The sequence below is a fragment of the Chiloscyllium plagiosum genome, chromosome 6 (genome assembly GCF_004010195.1).
Source record: "Chiloscyllium plagiosum isolate BGI_BamShark_2017 chromosome 6, ASM401019v2, whole genome shotgun sequence".
Classification (NCBI taxonomy): Eukaryota; Metazoa; Chordata; class Chondrichthyes; order Orectolobiformes; family Hemiscylliidae; genus Chiloscyllium; species Chiloscyllium plagiosum.
The window spans coordinates 67,050,517-67,078,403 of NC_057715.1; the positions used below are offsets into that span (position 1 = coordinate 67,050,517).

Genomic DNA, 27,887 nt, shown 5'->3' on the forward strand with positions numbered 1-27,887 from the left:
ACAAGCAACATGAATTTGGCTGGGACAACACTACCATTATAGGGCAAGCGAAACAAAGAACAGCCAGGGAATCCCTAGAAGCATGGCATTCATCCACAAACTCCATCAACAAACACATCGACCTGGACCCAATATACTGGCCACTACAGCGGACAGCTGAAACTGACAACCGGAAGCGGCAGGGACAGGCCACTATAAATGCCGGAGGAAACACCACAGAAGCGCTTCACAGGAGGCTCCCAAGCACTGAGGATGTCACCTAGACAGGGGACGAAACGTTTGCAACAAAAATTTCCAGCTCAGCGAACAGAACCTCAATACTATTGCCAACTAACCACTTCTGTCATTATTGTAATTGACGTCTATCCTGATATCTCCAATTACCGGCAACTATTATCTTTCAGCCATCAATAATCTTTCAATCCAACCTTTCTCCCTCTTGACCCAGTGGTCACCTTCCCTCCCTCCCATTCTTGGTCTACCCCTTTCCCAATAGCTCCTCTTCTTAGCTGCCCTATTTGTTGCTCACTTCTAATGCCTTACGTGAAGATTGAGGCTGATTTAATGACCAGAACTTTGTTTTCTCTTCACTGGCAAGCTGCTGGAGATGCCTGTTAGTTGACTGTCACTCATTGACTCCATCATAATAAGGCTATTTGGGGATTGATACTTTTTGGGCACGCTGATATTTCTACATGAGTATCTAAACAAAGGGTCTGCTTCTGTTTGAAACCAGGCTCTGGTAGGAAGTTGACAGACATTCGGATGTTTGCAGTGATGAGCCCTTAATTGATATGGAGATTGATGTTCTGTTCTATTCAAGCTGCTGTTGGCAGCTGCAGTGTTGGGTTTTTAGCCTGCTAATGTAGCCATCTCTTAAACTGTGGGTGTTCCTGAGTAAGAGTGTTTGTGCCATAGTCTGCCATTACACCACAGATATCCCAGATGTTGCAGAGGACCAGGAAGCCAGACAGGAGGAGGAAGATCCTCTTCCCAGTGGATTGCTGGAAGAGGCCGCTGGTTGTACAGCATCTGTGCTTAGTGTCATCTTACTGTGCCTTCAGTTTTTCCTCTCTTACCTCCTGCTCTCCCTTTTCATCTAGTGACTGTCTCCATAACAGCGTTTCACAGTCCTCATGGTCTTCTGTTCTCTAGAGGGCCATGCCATGGAGAGCACAACAGAGCCTTGCAATGACCAGGACTCTTGGCAAAGGTTGTTAGAAGGAACACCTGACTACTCTAGGCACTAAACCCATTACTTTTCAAGACTATGATACCCTAACATTGTGAATCTGATGTGTTGTTGAGCTTCAGTGAAGACAGCATCTATCACCTGGGTGTGTACTCATCTGTATGATGCTACAGACATCTGCACTGATGAAAGCACAGACACCCTGTCGAGAAAATCGCAGTCTCCTTCAGCCAAGTTTCAATTCCCAATTCTAAATCTCTTTGTCTTCTCCTCCCTATCCTGTGCTCAATCAGGAACATGCTTTCCTTTTCTTTGTGCCCTTTATCCTTCTCACTTAACCTCCTGCTGCCTTGGGAACAATCTGCCCTGTGCAATTGTTGTTCCTCAGCTCCAATGTCCTTGATTTCTAACAACACCTACTGCCAGGTGCAGCCTTCCTGATGCTCTGCTCCAATGCCCACCAAATGCCAGGAGGATGGTGACCTTTGCAGAACTGGCTAATTTTTTAAAATATTCATTCATGATGTGGGCATTGCTGGCCAGGCCAGCATTTATTTCCAGAGGGCAGTTATGAGTCACCCACGTCATTTTTGTCTGGAGTCACAAAAAGGCCTGCCCAGCTAAGGACAGCAGATTTCTTTGCCCGAGTGACGTTAGGGAGCCAAATCGGAGGCAGCAATCAGCAACAATTTCACAGTCACCATTGGAATCTGAATTCCAGAACCCAGGTTCCCAGAACATTACCTGGGTCTTGGATTAATCATCAAGCAATAATACCACTTGGCCATTGCTTTAATGCTGGTTCCTTCCCAGACCGGTGTTAGTTTACTGCTGTTTTAACTTGGAAAGGACAAGGCCTTTCCCCAATGAAAAGATGGAAAAATGTACCATCTTTAAATGAGTGCCCTCCAAGATTCACCGTTGATATGGTCCTTACCTACCTGCAGCTGATCTGAGGCAAACAGATGAGAATGTTGGTCAGTCTGTCCTCAGCTGAAAAAAAATGTTTTTAAGAGACAGTTTTCTCACAAGCTTTTGATGATGTCAGCTGGTGTATTTAGGAAGATGCCCTGTTCTGCCCACTGTTGTGAACATTGAAGATGCTGTACCACGTCACCACCATTTTTTAGACCATCCACTTCCATTCCCACCCAAATCAGGCTATCAGAAGAAGGTCACTGGTTTTGAAAACTCAACTCTCCACATAATGTGGCCAGACCTGCTGAGTTTCTCCAGCAATTTCTGATTTTATTAAAATTTGCAGCACCTGCAGTTCTTTATTTCCATGTACATAAATCCCTGAAAGTTGCCACCCAGGTTGATAGGGTTGTTAAGAATGCATACAGTGTGTTAGCTTTTATTGGGAACCATGAGGTCATGCTGCAGCTGTACAAAGCTCTGGTGTGGCAGCACTTGGAGTATTGCGTACCATTCTGGTCACTGCATTATAGGAAGGATTTGGAAGCTTTGGAAAGGGTTCAGAGAAGGTAAACAAAGATGTTGCCTGGTATGGAGGGAGGGTCTTATGAGAAAAGGTTGAGGGACTTGAGGCTGTTTTTGTTAGAGAGAAGAAGGTTGAGAGGTGACTTAATTGAGACACATAAGATAATCAGAGAGTTAGGTAGGGTGGACAGTGAGAGCCTTTTTTCTCGGATGGTGATGGCTAGCACGAGGGATCATAGCTTTAAATTGAGGGGTGATAGATGTCAGAGGTAGTTTCTTTACTCAGAGAGTAGTAGCGTCTCCACCCTGGAGGCTCCCCGCCTCCATTCCTGATGAAGGGCTTTTGCCCGAAACGTCGATTTTCCTGCTCCTCGAATGCTGCCTGACCTGCTGTGCTTTTCCAGCACCAGTTTAATCAGGACTCTGCAGTCCTCACTTTTGCTTCTGTGAAATGCCCTGCCTGCAACAGTAGTAGACTTGCCAACTTTAAGGACATTTAACTGGTCATTGGATAGGCATATGGATGAAAATAAAATAGTGTAGGTTAGATGGGCTTCAGACTGGTTTGACAGGTCAGTGCAACATTGAGGGTTGAAGGGCCTGTGCTGTGCTGTAATGTTCTATGTTCTATTATACCAAAATCCAGCCCTGGATTAGCCAATAGACTGTGGTGCCAGGTAACCGTTCCCTCCGCAACTCCCTCATTAGGTCTACACTCCACACTAACCTTTTGTCCACACCTGGCACCTTTCTCTATGGCCACAGGAGGTGCAACATCTGCCCCCACACCTCCACTTTTAACTCCATCCAAGACGCTCAAGAATCATTCCATGTCCGGCAGAGATTCACCTGCATTTCCTCTAACCTGATTTATTGCATCTGTTGTTTCCATTGTGGTCTGCTGTACATTGGAGAGACTGAGCGCAAACTCGGGGACCAGTTCAGGGAACATCTATGGTCCGTAGGCTCCAATCCATCTTACCCTCCAGTTGCCAGCCATTTCAACTCCCATGACCTTCCTGGGCCTCCTCTACCATCAAAATAAGGCCACACACAAACTGGAGGAAGAACAACTCATCTTTTGCCTCAGAAGCTTACAATCATAAGGCCTCAACATAGAATTCACCAGATTCCAAATCTCCCCAGCACCCACCTCATACCAAGTTCAGCCGCTCTCTGTGCTCCACCCCTTGACCTGACATAACCTATCTGTCTTCCTTCCCACTTATCATAGAATTCCTACAGTGTGGAAACAGGCAATTTGGCACAACAATTCCACACCAACCCTCCAAAGAGTATTCCACGCAGATTCATTCCCCTACGCTATTACTCTACATTTACCCCTGATTAATGCACCTAACCTACATATCCCTGAATACTATGGGCAATTTAGCATAGCCAATTCACCTAACCCAGATTGTGGGAGGAAACTGGAGCATCCGGAGGAAGCCCACGCAGACTAGAAGAGAATATGTAAAATTTGTGAGAAGATTTGTAGCTCGGGTGCTCGTTGTTGTGGTTCTGTTCGCCGAGCTGGGAATTTGTGTTGCCGACGTTTCGTCCCCTGTCTAGGTGATATCCTCAGTGCTTGGGAGCCTCCTGTGAAGCGCTTTTGTGATGTTTCCTCCGGCATTTATAGTGGTTTGAATCTGCCGCTTCCGGTTGTCAGTTCCAGCTGTCCGTTGCAGTGGCCGGTATGTTGGGTCCAGGTCGATGTGTTTGTTGATGGAGTTTGTGGATGAGTGCCATGCCTCTAGGAATTCCCTGGCTGTTCTCTGTTTGGCTTGTCCCAACACTATAATAGTAGTGTTGTCCCAGTCGAATTAATGTTGCTTGTCATCTGCGTGTGTGGCTACTAAGGATAGCTGGTCGTGTCGTTTTGTGGCTAGTTGGTGTTCATGGATGCGGATCATTAGCTGTCTTCCTGTTTGTCCTATGTAGTGTTTTGTGCAGTCCTTGCATGGGATTTTGTACACTACATTAGTTTTGCTCATGCTGGGTATCGGGTCCTTCGTTCTGGTGAGTTGTTGTCTGAGAGTGGCTGTTGGTTTGTGTGCTATTATGAGTCCGAGTGGTCGCAGTAGTCTGGTTGTGAGTTCGGAAATGCTCTTGATGTATGGTAGTGTGGCTAGTCCTTTGGTTTGCGGCATGTCCTCATTCTGTTGTCTTTCCCTTAGGCATCTGTTGATGAAATTGCGGGTGTATCCGTTTTTGGCTAATCAATTGTATTGGTGTTCTTCTTCCTCTTTTTGCAGTTCTGGTGTACTGCAGTGTGTTGTGGCCCTTTTGAATAGTGTCTTGATGCAACTTCTTTTGTTTGTGTTTGTGTATGCAAACTCCACACAGACAGTCACCCGAGGCTGGAATCGAACTCAGGTCCCTGGTGCTGTGAGGCAGCAGTGCTAACCACTAAGCCATCATGCCGCCCTTCCCACTGACCAATTACAATCACCTCCTACCTGCATCCACCTATTGCCATCCTATCTATCTTTCCCCAGCCCCACCTTCCTCCAACCATTTATTTCTCAGCCGCCTTCCCCTTCCCTAGTTGTGATGAAAAGTCCCAACCTGAAACATAGACTTTACTATTCCTCTGATAGTACCTGACTGTTGTGCTTTTTCCAGCTCTACACTCTGACTCTGACTTACCAGCATCTGCAGTTCTCACTATCTCCAAGTTGGGTAAACTTGTGCCTTACTATAGAGCTTAAAAATTGTGGAAAAATCTTGTTGACATTTTTGGAATCCACCTTCACTATTTATTTCTGCTTTTGCTGCATCTTGCTATATGGAATGCCAGTGAGTCCAAACATTTGGTAGAGAAATGTGCGAAAACAGGTAAAGAGTACACTGCTCTTTCTTGTCTTTGAGAAATTTTGAGTCTATATTAATCCATACCTCATGCCCTTATATGGCAAGCCATTTGGTTTTGGATGCAACCTTGCCAAAGCATTAGATGGGAGGCATGGACAGAACAATTGGTAATGATTAACTCAGGTGGCCAATCTTAAATTTGATAACTACCATTGCATCTCATGTCTATTAAGGATTCAAACCCATATGTATAATTACCTAATAAAGTCTAATTGATGACTTTGTGTGAAAGTTTGCACTATACCATGATAAAAAGGTTAGGCAGTTAAAATTTACTAGATCTCTCTTTGCTCAAGGTATTTGAATGCTGTCCCAGCTTCTGGCCATAAGTACATCTCCACTTTACCATCAACAAATACGGCCCTGAATTCAAATCAAATCCTGTATACATTTGGGACTGTATTACCTGTTTTGTTCGCATATTTGTTTTATTGAAGTTATAAATATTCCTCCCAAACCATCAAAATTTAGAGTGCTGTGTATTTTCAATATTCAAGCTTCTTTGATATTGTAAAATTAACACCAGAAAAGTGCAACAATTTGTTGACTTCTTCATTCAATATTGTTTCAGTATTTTTATGGGCACTTATTATTTTGTTCATATTTCGATTCTCTCTGACTGACACCCTTTCATGTTTAAATGTACTTTTAATGGAGCTATCTTTTAATTTGAATGTACTGTATTGAGCAAAATGGAATACCTGATTATTATTTTGTAATATGATAAAATTATGGATAGAGGTACAAAATGTGCATGGGCTTTGTGAAAAGCTGGTGTAATATTTCATTATTACTGACAGCACACAGTAGAATATTAGATAAACTTTCTGTGATGGCAGGCTGGGTGCATTTGTACTTTTCATTAGATTTAATTCATGCACTTTGAAATCTCCTGATTGCCTTGGGGAGATTTTAGTTTCGTTCAAAGAAAATATGTTTGCATTTCTTGGCATCTCTTCTCAGAACTTCCGGGGCTCTGGTGCTGCAAAACATCTGTAAACCTCACAGTTAATATTTTTCTTTACAGTTTAATACTGGCCAGACGCATGGGCCAAAGGGATTTGACATCAATGTGATGCCAGTATGGAAGAAAAATATAACTGGCTCTGGGGTTGTCGTGACAATCATAGATGACGGTGAGTAATCCTTTTTCTACAGAGCAGCCACTTAAGTTCATGCTTTTTCTCCAGATAAAAGTTCCTAGAGCCCAGTCATGGATTAAAGCAGGACATGCTAAATGGCAATATTTGAATGAGAAATCTCTTTCATTCCAGGGAGGGAAAACAATGTTTTTTATATGTGTCTAGCAATGTTTAACCCAACAGGTGACCCTGCTCCAAAGCGCAATTTACAATTCAAGACTGCTGTATGTCGAACAAATTAAATCTCATCTTTTGGAAAAAATGTTCCTCATTTTGAACATATGAATATTTGGGAATTACTTTATAACACTTCTGGGTGTAATGGACATAGGGTGCATACCTGTTCAATAAAACCTATATATTGTGCAAGCTGTTCATTGCCATTGTTAGCTTTTCTTACAAGTTCATAAAAACTTAATTCACCAAGTGTCTCCAGTATCTGTCACAAAATACGAAATGAAATAAATGACAGTATGAAAAATTAAAATGTGGAAATGTAGTTGAGAAAACCATACAACCATGTACTAAAGCCCTCACATCCCCTGCCCTCATTGACCTCAACATTCATAATATAAAGTTCAAAGGAGGATATGTCTTTCATGATCTTGGAACATCCCAAAGCATTTTACTGCAATTAAATTGTTTTTTAAGTGTAGATGGCAGGCAATTTGCACAGAGCATGGACACACAAGCAACAAAATGATGTTTACAATTAATTGACCATCAATTTTAGTGATGTTGTTTAAGCAACAAATATTACTGTGGATAATGGAGAGAGCCACTGAGCCACAGCTGACACCTCTACAGGTCTACCATGTGTAGTAATTGACTACTTTCACCAAAAATGGAGGATCACAATAAAATTATTTCTTTCAAAGTCACACAAGTGTCAATGCAATATGGAAGATATTTAATTTTAAAATTGAGAATATTGGATAATTTTGTTAAGATTCATTTATCTATTCATTATGATTAACCATATAAGTAAAGATATGACCATATTTTTACATTTCAGAATAATTAAGAGTAATCTTTGTTTTCAAATATTTTGGCTGTGGGATTCCTTGAGCTTGGCGATAATTTTATTTCCAAACAGCGAAAGAAAGACAAAACTTTGCACTGTTTTCAAATCACCCCCCTTGACCCAAAGAGCACATCTCCAGACTATTATGCGGTCGCAATTCTAAAACGCTGAACGACCCTCATAATAGCATTTCCAAAGTGATAAGAAATTTCTGAGTTGTTTGGGAGGAAGTTCTGTCCTGCCCCATCTCCACAGTACAGGATCTCTCCAAGAATTCCAGGTCCTTTATTTTAACTTTTTTAAAGGAATTCAATGTTGCATCAGGAAAGATTATTTGTCAGAGACATGAAGAAGCATGCCGTGATGACAAACTAACTCATAATGGGAATGTAGTCAGCCAGTGTCTTCATGATCATAGGCAATAGGCTGTTGCTTACACTGAACATTGTGAGCAAACCATTGGCACAGAGAAATTCTGATATTTTTATGGTATGCTGCAGGGTATGGGCTCAGCTTTGCTATTCATAATGAAAATGTAAATGTATCCTTTATATTAAGCTGAACAGTGAACTTCAGAGGAATTATTCCTTTCCAGAATTTTGAATTATTATATATATAGGTGCAAGGAAGGATATCCAGGGAATGCTAGCTTTACTTTTGAGTTTGTGTCTTTAAGGTTGAAGCCTCCATTAGGGGATTCTGTTAGGCACAGTTAATGGTCTGTTGGAAGAACTGGTTTGCTGTGCTGATTGATTTTCTTTTCTCCATTCTTGAACTTTTTTGAACGGATTTAGAGCAGTGAAGGGAGTAACTGGAAGCAGAAAATAGGCCGATTACCCACTTCTCTGGTGCTCCATGTGTGTTACATCAGAATTTAACTTTAATTTGAAATTTAACCATCAAGATTTAAAGCACTCCAAGAAAATCTGCATTCTAAAGTTCTTAAATGTCAATTTTGAACGACGAAGCTTATGTGAAAGGCTTTTTTGAGATTATTAACCTCTTCAGAGTGGCATGGTGGCTCAGTGGTTAGCACTGCTGCCTCACAGCGCCAGGGACCCAGGTTCAATTCCCACCTCGGGCAACTGTCTGTGTGGAGTTTGCACATTCTCCCCATGACTGCATGGGTTTCCTCTGGGTGCTCTGGTTTCCTCCCACAGTCCAAAGATGTGCAAGTTAGGTGAATTTGCCATGCTAAATTGCCTGTAGTGTTTGGTGGCCTAGTCAGGGGTAAATGTAGTGGAATGGGTCTGGGTACGTGGTTCTTTAGCAGGTCAGTGTGGACTTGTTGGGCCGAAGGGCCTGTTTCCACTGTAGGGAATCTAATCCTTAAGAGCAGGCTGTCCAAACATGTGCAGCAATTGGTTCTGGCCTGTCCCACAGCTAAATTTATCATTGTGGCCACTTAATACCTAAGAGACGGTTGTATTGGATATCAATTTCTATCCCATTATTTTTAGGCAAAAAGTTAATAGTGTAGTGTGGGAAACTATAAATTATGGATGAAGTGCTCAATTTTTGTCACAGTAAGATTTGTTTGCAGTGTAGGGGAGAAAAGGTCATCACAGCTAATCTGAAATTCTTCCCAATCATTTTGAATCCATTCAGAGGTTGCCCACGGTAATAGAGCCATGTCCATGAATTCAGCACTTTAACACTGTTATAACATAAAACACTGGTCCTTTGTTTGTTTTATCATAGTTGTAAATATAAACAGTCAACCTTGGAAACAGAGGAATAGAAGTCGACCAAACAGCCTATCAAGCCTGTCTTGGCATTTTAGGTTATTGCTGTTAATCTGCTCAATGCCATTTTTCTCCACTATTTCCAAATCCTTTAATTCATTACTTTCCGGAAATCTGCCAATTTCTTGAGCCTGCTCAATGCCTGAGCTTCCACAGCTTTCTAGGGTAGAAATTTTGAAAGATTCACTACCCTATGAATGAAGTAAATGCCCTTTTTCTTATCCTGACATAACATCTCCTGGTTCAGGAGAGAGCAACCGGGGGTAACATCCTGTCTATTATTTCTGTCATGCTCTGTAAGTCTCAATGAGATTGCCTCTTCTTCGAAATTCTCAAGAAGAAAAGCTCGGCTTTCTCAATCTCTCCTCCTACAACAATCTTGCCATCTCGGGTAAATCTTAATTGAACTCCCTCTATGGCAAGAATACCCTTCCGTAGATAAAGAGACCAAACCTGTACACAGTACTACAGGTGAGGTATCACCAAGGCTCTATACTACTTTAACAAAACATCTTTACTTCTATACTCAAATTCCCTTCAAATGAATGCCAATGCATTGTTTGTTTTTCTAATTCCTTACTGCACTTGCATACTAACTTTAAGTGACTCATGAACAAGAACACTTAAATTCTTTTAGACACCAACACTTTGCAAATTTTCATTATTTAAAAAGAAATTCTGCCTTTTTACTCCCAAAGTGAGTAATTGCATTTATTTACATTAAATTCCATCTGCCATATTCTAGCCCATTCATTGAGTTTCTCCAAGTCCCGTTGAAGTCTCCTTGCACATTGTTCACAGTTCCATGTCATCACCAAATTTGGAGATATTACATCCACATCATTTATATTGATGATGAACAACTGCGAGATTGTGGTGACCCATCAATACCAGCTTGCAATCCTTCGAATGATTTCTGCTTTCTGTCTTCACACCAATTTTTAATCCATACTCATTGATTTCCTACAATTCCATACACTGTGATTTTATTTCCTAACCTCCTGTGTGAGGCCTTATCAAAGGACTTTTGAAAATCCAAATACACCACATTCACTGGTTCTCATTTGTCCAATGCTACAAAGAACATTTTCAAAAAAAAAATCCAAGTTTGTCAAACTTGATTTTCCTTTCCTACAGTCACATTGACTGTGCACAACCTTTTCTAAACTTTCAGTATCACATCCATTACAACAGATTCTAACTTTTCCTCAACTGGGAGTATCAAGCTAACAGGTCTCCTCCCCCATTTCCTTGAACAGTTGGTTATGTTTTCTATCTTCCAGTCAGTAAGAACCTTTTCAGAATCTATAGAATTACCAAAGGTAACCACTAATGCATTTACTATTGCTATTGCTACTTGCTTCAACACTCAGAGGTGAAGTTCGTCTCCTCAAGAAAATTTATCAAGTCTCAATCCAACTCATCTTTCAAGTACTACATGTTTACCACTACTAATTTCTTTAAATTCCTCAGTTACATAAGTCCCCTGATCACCTTAAACTTAAGCAAAAAGTGCTGGAAAAACTCAGCAGGTCTAGCAGCATTTATGGAAAGAGAAACAGAGTTAACCTTTAGAGTCCAGTGTTGATTCTTCAGAATTGGTCACCTCGTATTCCTGATAAATTTTCTATATCTTCTTCAGTGAACACACAAGCAAACTATCCTTGTCTGCACTCTAAATTCCCCTACCCCACCATAATAGACCCACATTTGTTCTTGATAAGCTTTTTCTTCTCACATATCAATTGAAGATTTTTAAAGCTGACATTACTCAATTGCAATCATATTCTCTTTTCCCTTTCCTTATCAATTTCTTGTCCTCCTTTGCTAGTTCCTAAGTTCCTCCCAATCCACAGCCTTATCACTTTTTCTGGGATTTTTATAAGCCACTTCCTTTGATCGAATGAACCTTTTACTTATTTTGTTAACCATGGTTAATCTTTGGTTGTTTGTGCTTTGAGCAAATGGATATCTGTTGTAGTCCTTGCAGTATTTCTTTAAATACATGTCATTACAAGTTGTCAAAGCTTTGAGTGCATTTTCCCAATCAACAACAGCCACTATGTTTCTCGCACCCAGATTTAAGACCCTAGTTTCAGAATGAACGATATTGCAATCAAACTTCATGCACTATTCTGCCAGATCATGGGCACTATTTTCCAAAGGCTCCTTTAAAGCTAGGTTATCAATTAGCCCTTTCTAATTACACGGCACCAAATCTAAAATGGCTTGATACATAGTTGGTGCCTTAACTGTTTCAAAAACCCATCTTATACACACCCCAGGAATTCATTTTCCACAGCATCAGTGCTTCCTTGGTTCATCCAGACTTGATGCAAATTGAAGTCATCCATTGCTGCTGTACCGCCTCTGTATATGCATCTCTAATTTCCTGATTACATTATGCCCAATATTACCACAACAGTTTGTTGTCTGTGATTGACTCTCATCAACGTTTGCTTCCACTTGCTGTGTCTTAGCTCCCCTCAAACCAATTCTACAGCTTGATACTTTGATCAAAGCTCATTTCTTCATAACATACTGATCCTATCTCATATTGGGAGCACTACCTCACCTCCTATTCCTTTGTTATCTATCCTTTCTAAGTGTAGAATATCCTTGGATATTCAGTTCCCAATCTTGGTCATCTCATAGCTGTGCCTCTTGATAGCAATTAAGTAGTTAAATCATACACATTTGTATTAATCTGTGCAATCACTTTTTGTGAATGCTATATTCATCCAGACAGAGTGCCTTTAATTCAACCTTCTTAACATTATTCTCAATTTTGATCTTGTTTGATGCTAGCCATTGTTTTATCTGTCTCCTGTTTTTGTTTACAACTCCTCAACTTCCTTTTCTTTTTTTGAATCAGAGCTCCCTCTTAGGTTCTGATCACCATACCACTCTAATCCCTTAGGAATAGCACTACCCAATCTTCCAGTCAGGATGCCAGTCCTATTCCTGCCAAGATGCACTCACCCACCTTGTACAGGTCTCATCTGCCCCAGAACCAGTCCCAATGCCTCAGAAAACCGATGACCTCCCTCCTACACCAGCTTTCCAGCCACGTGTTCAATTGCTCATTTCTCCAGAGACTGCACGTAATCCTGAGATTACTGCTTTCGAGATCCTGCTTTTCAATCTCCTTGAAATCTGCCTCTACAATGTCACCTGCCTGCTTACCTCAGTCATTGGTACCAGCATACGCCATCAACTCTGGGTGTTCACCCTCTCCTAGAAGAATATCCTGCAGCCATTCTGTGACCTCCTTGATTCTCACACTAGGGAGTCAACTTATCATCTGGGGATAGGTTTATGGCTGTGAAAAAGCCTGTCTAATCCCCTGACTTGAGAAACCCCTATCTGTACTGCTCTCCCACTTTTCTTTCTCCCCTTCTATATAGTTGTCATGTACAATGGTGCCATTGACATGAGTGCACTCTTCTGTGAAACCATTGCTCTTGCCAGTGTCCAAAAAGCAAAACCAATCTGCAAACAAGATTAACTCAAGGGACTCTTGTACTACTTGTCTGGTTCACTTGGACTTACCTGCCTGCATACACTTTAAGTGCAGTGTGACCACTTCTCTAAAAATGCTATTCACATTGCCCTTTGCTTTGCAGATGCACTGCAGTGACTCAAGACATAACTCAAGTTCTAAAATAAGAGCTCAAGCTTGTGCAGACAATGGGACTTCCTGCAGATGTGTTAGTCTCAGACTCATGGTGCATCCATGACTTCCCACTTTAAACAAGCTGCACGTTCCACTTGACTAAAACTAGTTAACTGTTCTAACCATTTATAACAGCCAGAATATCTTATAGTTAGCCACCGGCAGCTCCTCCTGCTGTATTGATGCATGATTCAAGTAACACTAGATACTGAAGAAAGCAAATAAAAACGCGAGAGAAAATAAACACCCCTCCCCCTCTCACTGCATCTACAGCATCAAACTCATTCTGCTTGAAATCTCCATTCTGCTTGTACTTTGACTTTGCTGCTACAGTGTAAGGACAAATCTAGACTGATTTGCCTAATTACCTAATCAGCTACTGTCCAGTAGAACATCCTTACCCCAGCTAAAGCTGGAAGAAACTTCAATTATTTTCTTATCTTTCTTCAATTTTAAGCCTTGTAATAACCAGTTTAAGACTAGTTATTGACTACACTTGTGGAAAGACATTGACACTTTAAAACTTAGCACTCACCAAACTGACTCTTACAAACTGATGTAATTTTTCCTGTCATTGATGCCGCATTTATTATTGATTCGAATTACTTTAATTTTGGACAAAAGCAGTATACTCCACCAATACTTTATCTCAGACTAGATTATATATCTGGCCACTATCAGTTTAAGTAGATGTATTAGAATGCAAATGAGTTATTATTGGTTAAAAATACTACTCAAACCCTACTGGTGATTACAGTGCTGGATTTTCCCATGTGTATGCGAAAATAAAAATGGTACTAAGTGTTCAAACTTAAAAAGTGTTCACACTTAAAAAGCCGACATATAGATAGTATACATTTATTTGATTTGATTTATTGTCATGTGTCTTGTTACAAAAATAGTGAAAAATGTTGAAGAGTGCTGCACTCTCCAATGTCATCTTGCAATATGAAAATAATAAGAATATCAAGGCAGAATAATGAAGAAATATTTTAAAAGTCCAACTTTATAGTCCTTCATGTTAAATGAAACATGGATAATTGTGGTGAAATCTGAAATTAAAGAGGAGAAAGATAGGTTAGCATTCAGGGTATTCCATCAGAATGTACAATCAAGCTGATGGGACCAAATTAATCCTGACATAGGTGCATCTCCCATCTCTACTCTGAAGCAAAGTGTCACCAAAAGCAGGAGTTAATCTTTGTCCTTCAGATACAGGTGATGGCTGCCTAGTACTTCCAACTTTTCTTATTTTTGTCAATGCAAGTTGAATATTTTATGTCCCTAAATGTTTTTACTCCCTGTACAAAGTAACAAAAGTAACGCTTTCTCTGTTATTGACCCTCCCTCTACAATTTTGTCAACTGTTTACAGTCTGTTTTTTAAAATCTGTTTGCATATGGCTGAAAGTATTTTTCTAACTATTCCAATTTTTTTTAACATATCTTCATAAACTTCTGAAATGTGACTGAAAGCTTTATCCGTTAACAAATAATAATATCAAGCAAGCAGAAGACATCAGTCTTCTTGCAATTTCCTTTTAGTCAATAGAATAAGAAACCAGATGTCCTTGGCATGCTGGATAAGCTCTTCATCTCCTTAAGAATTTTTTTCAAAGTCATGAAGTAAATGTAACTTTAAAAAACATGGCGTTATATGCTTAGGTTCCCTATTGTTCTGTGTTGCAATCTGTTTTTCATTGATTTAGCAACAATGAAAGAACCTTTTCTTTAGGGAAACCATTGTATTTTTAACAAATGTGGGTGAAGACCCAGAATCCTGCACACCCAGAAGTGAAATGAATAAATTGAAAAATGAACTGATGTAAATTGTGCACCTCCTAATGCTAAATTAATCACTGAATGCACACTTAGTGATAATGGGATTGCAGATCTATTTAGTTTTGTAATTCATATTACAAATCATCACCACCTTTATTACTTTTCTTTGGTCTTCACAAACCTGTTTTTTATCCACTATGCAAACTCATAAGAAATTGTATGGATCTATATCCATCAGCTTCCTGTTCAAATAATGCAGACATGTATATAAGAGACACATAATTCTCCCTGACCATAACAGATATGCTCTCTGCCTTTTATAAAATCTCACTGTATATTATTAATAAATATGTCAGTTAGCTTTCTATAAAATTCCCATATTTATTTTAATAAAGATGTTAACCATTTAAAGGATTACACTGGTGCATCAAGGTATTTCTTATGAATGCATTAATGTTTTAATTACTAATATCACAGAGCTTTTTAACTCATTTATGTTGCTTTCCTATCGTGAGTAGTGGTTGTGTGACTTAAGTGTTCCTACTCACAGTAGTGGAAGCAAACAGCACTTGTTTTTTATTTGCTAAATACCAGATGTCTGAAAAGAGCTATTATTAAAGGCATGTAGCAGGAACTTTGAATTCCGATTTGGATTGTCTGTTGACCATTGAAGCAGCTGCTGGGAAGTGCTCCCGCCAACTTTGGAAAAAAAAATATCTTCAGGCATTGGGTTTGCAGATGCCAAAGTATTAAATACCAGCAAAGAAAGATCACAGTCTGCATTGTGGGCTATGAAGGCTGTAAGTGAAAAATGGCAAAAGTGAAAAATAAAACCAGTGCAATGGAACAAACATCTGACAGCTGCTCTAAAGGATGCCCCCTAAAATTGGAAAACCATCCAGCAGATTGGCAATGATCCCTGCACAGGCACCGAATTAAAATATCAGCATAATTACTGTATGAGGAGCATAGATTCCATCAGAAGCTGTGAATGTTGCTAAGTTTATTTATAAATAGGTAGAATATTATTGAATACCACCACTCCAGAAGATTCCCATAGCTTGAAACCCAGGGCTTAATCATATGATATGATGGCGAAATGCCATTTTGTTAATTTTCACGGAGAGTCACTGGACTCACAGCGTTAACTCTGCTTTCTCTCCACAGATGCTGCCAGACCTGCTGAATTGCTCCAGTAATTTCTGCTATGAGTCAAGGGCAGGGCTCTGTCAGTCGGCCATGTAGGACAATCATGATCATGGTGCCTCATGAGTTTTCATGAGCTATCAACTAACCTCGTCTCATTAACTACCCATCACCACTTATGTGGCACCTCTTTTCCGACATTAGCTTGGTTCTCCCACTTTCCATAGCCAGAAACATTTGTCATTGCCTGAAATCCCAGGATTCCCGATGGCTGTGCCATCTTTAAAAGGCCATTGTGCACCTGGATAAGCACTGGGAGTCTGGACCTGCCTTGTACAACTTGGGATATTTCATCCCGTACATGGTAGATAAGGGGTATTTTGCATCAATAGAATAAGAAACCAGATGTCCTTGGCAAGCCACTTTGCAGACAAGGATAAGATGTTGCAGAGGAGGCAATTATACCAGAGGAGGCCATTAGACCGTGTTGGCACGGTCCAAGGTTGCCACCTCGGTCAGTGGGATCTCAACAATCTGGAGGAATGCACAGCAATGCCACAGTAAGGTCATTGACCTTCTCTGCTCTTCCATAGTAATGGCCATCATCCTGCCACTGCTACTTTGTACTTACTTTGCTCCTGTTACTGCACTCACCTTCTGCAAGACTAACGCTCTACCACTCTCACTGTTGCTTGCAAAATCTTCTCTCACCCACCCAATTCCCCAAGCCCACTAACCCTACATGACCTCTGCATCTCCAACTCACTGACTCTCAGGATACGTTACCATCTCCCACTTACACCAATTGAGCGAGCCAATTACTTCTCACTCCCCATGTCTAATGTCGTGAGAAAATGGCCATCTGCAGGCCAGAGAGAGTCAGGATGTCCAACTCTCAGCTCCTAACCCCCAATGGGGACAGGATCAGGATCATGATCATGATTGTCCTACATGGCCGACTGACAGAGCCCTGCCCTTGACTCATAGCAGAAATTACTGGAGCAATTCAGCAGGTCTGGCAGCATCTGTGGAGAGAAAGCAGAGTTAACGCTGTGAGTCCAGTGACTCTCCTTCAGAGCTTGGAATATATGGTGAAGACCAGGATCAAGGTATCTCTGTCACATATAACACTCCTCAGACAAATGTTCTTGCCATATCCTGAGATCTACAGTAATGCCATACATTGCCATATGCACACTATCAACCTCTCTATCCATCAGCATTGTCTCAGGCAATATGTACCCCTGCCCCGGTTCCACTCCATTCTCCACCTTGTTCAACATTTTAACATCTTAAAGAAGCCCTTGGCTGACTATGCAGGGTCCCAATCACTGATAACAGACCGCCCCACCCCCATCAGATTTTACTGAGGACAGCTCCTCCTTGACTTTGAGACATGGCCACTTGATTGATGCCCATACAGGCAGTGTGTTTGCCACGTAGGCTGCTGGCACATGCTGAATGGGTGACTGCTGATAGCAAATCATCCACCCCCTTGATTGATGACAGCCATATTAAGCTGCCTGACTTTCCGTCTACACTAAACAACAAGGCAAGACAGAAGGCCAGGCAAGGTAAGGCAGGGAAGGCAGAAAGCCTAGGAAGGCAAGGTAGGGATACTGTGAGCATCCAGGTAAATGTAAGAGAGCTAGCGAGCAGCTCTAAGATGCTCCTTGGTACAGTCTGTGAGTGAGATACCTGTTCATGCAAATGTCCTTGCAGCAACATTGCAATGAAAGGTTCTCAAAGTGTAGTATTAATATGCAGAAGTGTATGATATGGAGGCAGATGGGATATATGTTTTTACTAGTTGAGGCATGAATACAAAAGCAAAGGGATTATGATGAATATTAGTTAGGTCACAGCTGAAATACTGTGTGCAGTAAAGGGGATGCAGAGAAGCTTCACCAAGATGTTGCCTGGGCGGGAGTGATTCAGCTCTGAAGAAACATTGGATAGAGAAGGCTGAGGGTGTGTCTGATTGAAAGGTTCTGAGGGGTGATTGATATAATAGAAAGAAATGATTACCATTAGTAGAGAAGTCAGTAACCAGGGTACAGTTATAGGTAAGGAGCAGGAGGTTTGGGGGATTTAAAGAAAAAACCAATTCAGAAGGTTGTGGGTACCTGGAACTCAATGCTTAAAAGGGTGATACAGGTGAGAACTTTAGAGACATTTAAGAAGTATTCTTGCAACACCATAATATACAGAGCTATCGGCCAACTGCTGGAGAATGGGATTTGAATGGGGGATACTTGATGACCAATAGGGACATGATGGGCTGAAGGACTTCTCCATGATATAAAAACTCTATGACTTTGCACATAAGTGGATTGCAGCTATGCCATGATAATGTGGCGAGGCTGGTATATGTCAGATGCTAATGCCTGTCAACATGGGTCACATGCGGCCACTGCCATGGAGCATGCTGCAAGATCATGGTGCCAGGTGTTGAAGCTGGAAGCTCAGATGAGCAAGCAGAGAGCTGGGGTGAACAGTTGTCCACTCAGATTCTCATGTTGAGGACTCTTGGCATCCAATTTCTATTTGATGGGTGGAAGAATGGGAAGCCTTAATGAGGTGAGGTTGAAATGAGACTGATAATAAGCAATTATCTCTGTTAATAGGCCTCTTACCATTCACGAGTGAGAATCTCATCTCAGTGTCTGGGATTTGATAGAAATTGCAAGTTTTTCATCTCAATATTGAGAACAGCCTGGCTCAATGTCTCACCCAACTTTCCCAAATTCCATGCCATAGTTCATATTGTTCGGGGCCTGGGAAGATTCCGTTGAAAGTGTTTGAGCATAACGCGTAAATAAAAAAAAAGTTTAATTCTCCCCAGGTGCCTGAGCAACACAAAAGTCTGGCGCTCAGGTAATGAAATATTGAAGAACAGAAACAAGTGAAAAACTCGGGTCATCTCCTTAAAGAGTAGCACAGGCATGTGTAGATTTAAATGGCTCGGACTTGAGAAGTTAAGGTTAAAGGGTTGCAAGGGAGATGAAATAAGAAAGAAAAACACCTGTGGGAAATAGAAACTGGAACCTCCTGGGACAGATCATGTTGAATAAGAATACCTAAAAGAAAAAGAAAGTAAAACAAAACTCCTGAGAGAGGTAAAAGGGGGCACAAGGTAGAATTGAAGACAACAGCTGGAACTGGAAAAGAAATACTTTGAGGTGGCAACAGGAGATGAGAGGAATGCAGCAAGAATAGTCAACAGCTGAGAGAAGTCTAGCTGAATAAAGATTACGAGTGTGGTTGCTATGGAGCATTCACAAATGAAAAATCGAAATAGAATAAGAGGATGAAGAGATGCAAAAACCAACTGTTAATCAATAATCTAAAGATATACATTTGAAAGCAAAGTACAGGAACAAGGTGAGTTTTTTTTTTAGAAGTGAGTGGACAAATTGAATAAACAATTCCTCTCTGGATTCCTCTCTTCATCAGGTCATACGAACTTCACTTCTTGAGAGTGAATATTGAAGAATTAAACTTACTGCATATCAGCATCAGTTGCTAACTTCAGTATTATTCAATCAGGAATGGTATTATTATTGACAATAGTGAACTAGTTCAGTGCCTCAAAAATGAATGAGCAGTTAGAGAAGAAGTGAAAACCATAAGAGATACAAATGCTCTTAAAATGAAGGGTAAGTATAACATAGTAAATGTCTGAATGAAACCTGTTCCAAGTACAAACAGGTACTTGGAACAAACAATACTTAACTATAAATGGAACAAAAATTCTAGACAGGCTAATCTCGTCCAAAGGAAATGAAACTCAGGAATAAATGTTATTTATCCTAAATTGTAAAGAGAGATGAGATGGAAGATCTGAGAGGCACCAGCCATCATTGAGAAATTTAATGGACTCTAGAGAAGGTACCAACAGAATGGAAGCCAGCCAATGTATTGATGAGAAAGGAAAGATGATGAAATAGACGAAACCACAGATTCAGTTATCTGAATCAAATTTACTATCAGCTGAGAATCATCCAGAAAACAGTAACCTTAAAAATAACCTCTAGAAAATACTGACCTCAAAAATATTTTTGTAAGACTTCCTTTACGTGGTTAGCACTGCTGCCTCTCAGCGCCAGGGACGGGGATTCGATTCCAACCTTGGGCTGTCTATGTGGAATCTGTACATTCTCCTCGTGTCTGCGTGGGTTTCCTCTGGGTGCTCCAGTTTCCTCCCATAGTCCAAAGATGTGCAGGTTAGGTGGATTGGCCATGCTAAATTGCCCATAGTGTCAAGGGATGTGCAGGCTACATGGATTAGCCATGGACATGCAGGGTTACAAGGATAGAGAAGGGGGGTGGGGGTGGATGAGATGCTGTTCAGGGGATTAGTGTGGACTTGATGGGCTGAGTGGCCACACTGTAGGATTTCTGTGATTAAAGTTATGTGAAATTGGGGTAAATCCAAGCAATTAGTAAGAAAGTTGCTGAGGGGTGATAATATTTATTAGAGGAGTTATTGCTTTGTGTGAGTGGGACCTAAGGAGGGGGGGAAGTACAGAAGTCAGGGAATTGGGATAAGAGGGTCATTTTCAGGATGCAACTGGCAAATAATGGAGTACTACATGGATCAGCATTTGGGCCATGATTATTTACAACATATTTATTCAAATCTTGAATGAGGAATGTGAATGTAGTATTGCCAGTTTTTGGATGACTCAAAATTAGATGGAAAGGCAGGTGGCAAGGATGACACACAGATTCTACAGTGAGATGTCTACAAATTAAGCGAGTGGGCCAAAATTTGGCAGTTGGAATATAATGTTGATAAATTTGAGGTCATTCACTTTGGCAGGTAGAACAGAGGAGTTGAATATTATTTAAATTGAGAAAGACTGCAAAAAGCTACAGAACAGAGGGATTTGGGTGTTCTCATTCAAATCAAAAAAAGTTGACATTCAGTGAGTGATATGGAAGGCAAATAGAATGTTGACCTTTATTTTAAAGGTAATAGAGAAGGAAGTTTTGCTAAATGTTTTGAAGATACTACTCAGACCTTAGCTGGAATACTGTTTTGTATCCCCTTATCTAAGGAAAGATATCATGGCATTGAAGGGATTTCGGAGAAGGTTCACTGGGCTGATACTGGGTGTGGAAGGACTCTTAAGGGGAGAGGTTGAGTAAGATGGGCCGATACTCTTTGGAATTTAGAAGAATGAGAGATGACTTGATTGAAACATCCTTACGGGGTTTCAGGTATATACGGAGATGTTGTTTCCCCTTGTGGGTGAGTCAAGAATCAGAAAACATAATCTCAGAATAACGAGTGGCCCATTTAAGACAGAGTGAAGAATAATCTTTTCTCAAAGAGTAATGAATCTGTGGTCCAATAGAGGGCTGTTGAGGCTGGTCCATTAAATATACTCATGACTGTGATACAAGCTTTTAATTAGTAAACGAATCGAGAGTTCTGGGAGAAAGGTAGGAAAGTGGAGGCGAGGGTTATCAGATCAGTCATGGTCTCATTGAAAGGTGGAGCAGACACAGTGGGCTGTATGGTCTATTCTCCTCCTGTGTCCTATGGTCTTTTGAATCTTGCACAATGAGGGCTTTATGTTCAGTAACGGGGCGTGTATTGTAGAGTGGTCACATTTGCCTATGAGACCAGAGTAGAATGGATTGTGAAACTGAAGGGAGCATCTAAGAAAATTGCAGAATGAATTGAAAAAAATGTAAGGAGTAGAACAACAGTAGGTTTTTTTTTAATGCAGAAAAGCCATGAAAATTCCATACGTAGGGATGAAAATGACATATACTGTGTAAAATAAGTGAGAATAAAGTACTCAGTGACCTTGGAATCTTAGAGACTGAATGCTAAACAAATCCACCCAAAGCAAAACCTAGTATGGATGATAAGATGTTGAACAATAAAGTGTAAGCCAGTTTGTTTACACACTTAAAATCGGACCCTATACAGTTGAAACGGTAAGATATAACTGACAAGGTAATGATCAAACTGTACAGTGCTGAAGAAAGATTCTGCCCTGAAAACGGTTTTCATTTCTCGTTGCCAAGAAACAAGTGAAACATGCAAGTGCTTGGAGGTAGTGTAGAGAAAAGCCAGTAGATTGATCCATTGATCCACAGTGTCAAGAGATCTGCTTAATGAGGAAATACCAGGGAAATGTGGGCTTTTTAGCTCGAAATAGGCATCTTAGAAGGTCTGTCCGATTATTAAAGGTATAGAAAATGTAACTGAACTGAGAATATTCCTCTAAAATGAAACAGCAAGAAATAGAGCTACTGAACATTTTTCAAAGTGGTACAGGTAATTTTTGGGCTGATATGAGGAATTCTTCTTCACACTGAGTGAGTAGCACCTGCAGTAAACCTTTAAATAGATAAACAGAAGCAGAAGTCCTGGAACTGGTTATGAAATAAATGAATTCTGCAATGAAAGGATGGTATGAGCTCTCTGGATGGATGAATTCAGATAGATCAAATAGTCTTTACTACTTTGTAAGCTTGTAAAGTATTTACAATGTCTGAAAAATCAGATTTCACAGAGAGGTTGCTTGTTCTTAGCCACTGGCATACATATCTTCCAAGTCAGTTTGACTGAATTCAAAAATCTCAGTGCAGCTCAGTTTGTGGCTCTTTCACCGGTGTAGGAAATTACACACTCAAAAACTCATTTCAGCAGTTCAGCATTTAATCAAAGATAAAATTTCCAGGTAAAGCTGCAATGTCAGAAGACCCATGGTTCCAATGAGATTTCCTATCTGTTCATTCAGGTAAGTGTAAGCGGGTGAATTCCTTTCAGGGTTTTTCTGCTCAACCTCTGTAATTTCTGTGGGAGAGCTATGAAAACCCCAGAAAATATTGTAAACACTGATTTCACATATCTTCCATGAACTGCTGTGAAATTCACTCCTTAAAAAGCCTCAATTGAAACTTCCATAGGCCCCCTTTTAAAGTTCCACTGAATTGGCAATGTTTGGAAAGATTATTTGATGTCAAGTTTTGTCACAGGCACTAAATATTGATAGAAGGAAAAAGGAAGAAGAAATCTCAAGTTTTATATATAGCACGTTTTATGACCTCAAAAACAAAATCCAAAGTACTTTATAGGTAATGAAATATTTCTCAAAGTGAGTTGTAGATGTAACTTAAAAATCTGACATTTAAACTGCACACTGCAAAGCCAACAGAAATGTAATAGCATCCAGGTATTCTCTTCCATTTGATGAATTTGGCAATGAATATTAGAAAATGCACAAGAGCGCTCCCTGTTCTTCTTTAAAATTGTGCTACAGGGAGTGTTTTATATTCAGCTGATAGATGCTTATTTTAATGTCTTGTTTATGTTCTACTGGAATATGAATAAAAAGTTTGCGTTCAAGTCTCTGAAGTGGAGTTTGAACCTAGAACCTTTTGACTTGGGTGGGAGTGCATATACTGCACTATGGCTAACCCTTGAATAAGTTAACAGAGTTTTGGTATTAATTGGTGTATGATTGGACCTTCCTCCTTTGGAAGGATATTTGGGCTTTATTGTCTAGGTGATGTTTATGTTGAAATGGCAAATCTGGAAAGCTAGATTAAATTGCATGGTACTGAGGAGGTCAGAAATTAAGTGGTCAGCAAGAGAAAGTGACAAATTAGATACAATTCGCCAGAGTGGGGCGATCTTGTCCAAAGGGTCTTAAAATCAGAATAAAGTTGGTGAAAGCAAACCTGTCATATATTTGTGAAAATTCGGCCCTAAGTTTGTACTACCATGTCACTTGGGTAGGATGAGGACATATCCCAACTCCAAAAATCCCAGCTGGGCAAAAATAGCCCAGAAGGCTGGATCTATATTGCAGGATGGTGGGCCAGGTCATCCCAGAATGTATGCATGTTGTTAAAAAGCCCCTAATTACTACTTGAACTGAATGACTTGCTAAGACTATTTCAGAGGTCAATTAAGAGTCAACCACATTGCATGTAGACCAGACCGGGTAATATGCTTGATTTCCTTCTCTAAAGGCTATTAGTAAAAATTCATGACAATTGACAATAGTTTTGTGGTTGCCATTAGGTGAGCTTTTAAATCCAGGTTTTTATTGATCCAAGTTTCACCATCTGCTATAGTGATATTAAAACCAATGTCTCCAAAAGACTTAATGGGTTACAAATCCACTGACAATATTTTCACTTCACCTTCTTTTCTAATAGTGACCCCTAGTTCACAATTCTCCTGTTAGAAGAATCATCCTTTCCACATCTACTCTGTTAAAACCCCTTGGGATTTTAAAATGCTCAAAACATGGAATGTCCTTCCAACCTTTACTCTGTTTGCACTATGTTGAAAACTGTGTCATTCATGAAAATTCATTTAACCACGTTTGCAATCCTTCAACTAAATAAAGCCTTAAAACTTTTCATTCAAATGTACAATCTCTTAGAACAGCTAGCATTGAATTTCATTCATAATCCCTCTTCAGAACATCTGGAAATATGCAGCTGTCAATCAAACTGTGAACTCAAAGACAGTGACAATAGACAATTGAGACAACAGTCAGCGTAATCCAGTAATGGAAATGTTCAGTCTGACGGCAACAAACGGAGTGAAATAGCAAGCAGTCACTTTATTAAATTCTCCAGACATTTTTCAAAGATTTTAGAGGGCAGGACCTTAGATACTGGGCAAATCCCTTTGGCATGGTTCAGTCACCTCAGCTCCAGAACATCTGTATAGAATTTCCTCAGGGTTTAGGGACAGCCATCTTTAGCTATTTCATCAATGGCCTTCCTTTCAACATAAAATCATAAGTGAAGACGTTTGCTGCTGATTGTGCAATGTTCAGCATCCTAGATATTGAAGTAGTCCAAATGCAGCAAGCGATAAACAGGCTTGGGCTGACACTTCCTTTCACCAATTCCAAATGGTACCTTAGCTATCCAAATAAATCCATAAAGCTTTGACCAGCATGAATCTGCACACTTTGACTTTCATACTCCAAAGCTATCAAAATCCCACTTCAGTGGAGATAGCTAATAATTTAAGTGGCCAGTACCCTCATAAAAAACACACACAACATACACACCACACTCCTTTTAGGAATACGATTTTGACTTCGGTCATCTCTATTTTTGGCAAAATGGCAAGGCTCTGTGTTATGGTGAAATGTTTGGCCATTAAAACTAACTTCTTCAAAAGGCTCCTGTATTGCTATTAATAGTTGTATTAACAGCACATCTCAACTCATTAAAATTCAGCTTTCTAACCTGCTGTCTCCTACAAGCAACATAGATATCAAGAATTCTCAGCACAGAAGTCAGAATGAGTACCTGACTCTCAACTGCTTTTGTTGGACCTCCATGTTGGACTCTGAGCACCACCATCTCAGGATACACTCCAAGGGCCCTAACCACATGCACATCATGTCCACAGATATTAGTATTTGACATGTGTCAGTCTCTAAGAACCCGTATAATGTACCTATGCCTCTGAATTTCAATTCTGCACTTTGGAGGGCAATGTTGCAATGCTGCAGCAAAGGCATTGTGTTCCAGGGTATACACCTTGGAATATACACCCAGCTAATGGATTGGACAAGGCTGCAGCTCTGTGTTGCTTGCCAGTTCTCTTAACACTCACTCACTTCAACCTTATCTGGATGCTCACAGCATCCCTGCCTTGTCTTGCCTCTCAGCCAGAGATATCAGGCAATTTATTGGAGACACAAAGCCAGGAAGCTTCTCGTGGTTGTCATCAGTCATCAGACAAGTCAAGAGAGCTAGCCTTTAATCACTGAGTCACAGTACAGTAAATCAAGGATAGCATACAATGCTAGTCCAGGGACCGAGGGCATGCTCATCAGCTTAGGGCAGTAAGACTAAGAATTCTTTCCTCAATAGGAGTGAGCAACTGAAATTCGGGCAGCCCTCCACCAATATTAACTCTCTCTGCCCTATCATGGGCTGATTTACTGCTAGAATGAGAGAGGCTGGTGTTAAAGTCAGTGAAAGTGGGTGTTTGGCTCAGGTAGGAAGGTGTCCTGGAAAATATAGCTGATGCATCTACATCAATATAATTCAAAAAGGGCTGCCATGTTCTATAGAGCAATTCCATTTTCTGGCACAACATACTCGGTAGGAAGTCCAGGGGGATGTCTTCCATAACTATCCTATGCCAACTCGAGAGTCCCAGGGGATTCGCCGATACCCAGCTCATTAAAGTGTTCTTCCTCGCGCAGAAAGAAAGAATAGTAAATGCTTTCTTCCCATGTGTATCCAGGGAGGGAAGATTTGGAAAACCCAAAAGGAGGGACACTAGATCCAACCCAATCTCACTTCCCAAAACCTTTGCCAAAGCACTCACTACGTCATCCCAATACCTGTGGATTTTGTGGCATGTTCAGAAACAATGAGTAAGAGTACCAACCTCCTTTTTACACTTGGGGCACATTGGGGACGCTCCTGTCTTAGACTTCACAAGCCATTCTGGTGCCAGATGGGCCCGATGGAATTCCTACAATTGAATAGCCTGAATCCTATTACAAATAGAGATCTTCCTAACATTTTCCCAAATGTCCTCCCACATCTTTGAGGAGATGTCCATCCCTAATTCTTGGGTCCAGGTTTTATATAGTCGTTCCATGTCTTTCAACACATTACTACCTAGTAAGTGACACAGCGCTAACTGAGGGGGCACCCTCTGACCAGAGCACTCTCCTGTCCATGTCTGATTTGTAAGGATTAACCATCAATGTAGTCTTTTTTTGTACAAAGTTTCTAACTTGGAAATATTTAAAGAGATCCTTCCTAGGTAGCCCAAACTTCTGACTTAGCTCTTCGGTGGACATAATGGCCTCCCATCGAATAGGTCTCCCAAACAGGAGATTCCTCTGGATTCCCAAAGCTTAAAGCCAGAGTCCATTAAACCTGGCTGAATTCCCGACATTCATACTGTAGGCGTGAAAGGGGAGGTTTTTTGTAAATTGCCCTCGCCCTGCTGCATCATTCTCCAAGCTTTGACTGTGTTTAGGACAATCGGACTTTTACAGTGATCCGTAACAGTTCTCATCTTGTCCATAACCAACAGATTAATAAGGGGGCATTTTGCCTGAGAGGCCTCGATATCCAACCAGATTGATCACGGATCACGAGAGGTCCAATCAGCCACATAGGATAGCAAGGACTCAGTTGACTTCCTAAAGTCCGGCAAATCTAGACCACCCCTTTCTTGCGAAAGCTGCAATTTATCCAGCTTAATAAGAGGTCGCCTATGATGCCAAATAAAAGATCTGATCCAGCTACAAAGCCTGCGCAACACTTGCCTTGGAAACATCAAAGGGAGCATTCTCATGGGATATAATAGGCAAGGAAGAACATTCATCTTGACCAGAGCTATTCTGCCCAACCAAGATATCGGAAGATCCTCCCAGCACCAAATGTCCTGCCTAATTTTCTTTAACAACTGCACATAATTGGCTTTATATAACTATTCAAAAACCAGGGTGATAAAAATGCCTAAGTACAATAAACCTCCTTGTGACGACCGAAAGGGAAACGGGTTCCATCTCCAAAGTTGGACATACCGGTAGGATCCCCCACAGGCATCTGATAGCCTCTGATTTCATGAAATGAATTTTGTAGCCTGAAAGGGGCCTTTGTCTAACCATGAGGACTGTGCCTGTCAGTTTGGGGACCCCTGGGAGGAAGAATCCCACATAAATATGGGACTATTCACAATTGCTTCCAGTGTTGGGGAACTGTGATGAGTGTAGTAAGTTAATTGAATGCAACTTAAGCTATAACTTGGTATAATTTTATTTTCGAGGAGAAAGTGAGGACTGCAGATGCTGGCGATCAGAGCTGAAAATGTGTTGCTGGAAAAGCGCAGC

The 27,887-nt window shown here is 40.7% G+C and overlaps 1 protein-coding gene across 1 annotated transcript in view; it reads left to right on the top strand.

The window, feature by feature from the left end:
• LOC122550661 (PC3-like endoprotease variant B) overlaps positions 1-27,887 on the top strand; it is an 869,748-nt gene that overhangs the window by 416,277 nt on the left and 425,584 nt on the right. Inside the window, exon 6 of the mRNA XM_043691743.1 lies at positions 6,537-6,645. Within this exon, the coding sequence (XP_043547678.1) occupies positions 6,537-6,645 (109 nt within the window). The remainder of the gene's footprint in view (positions 1-6,536; positions 6,646-27,887) is intronic.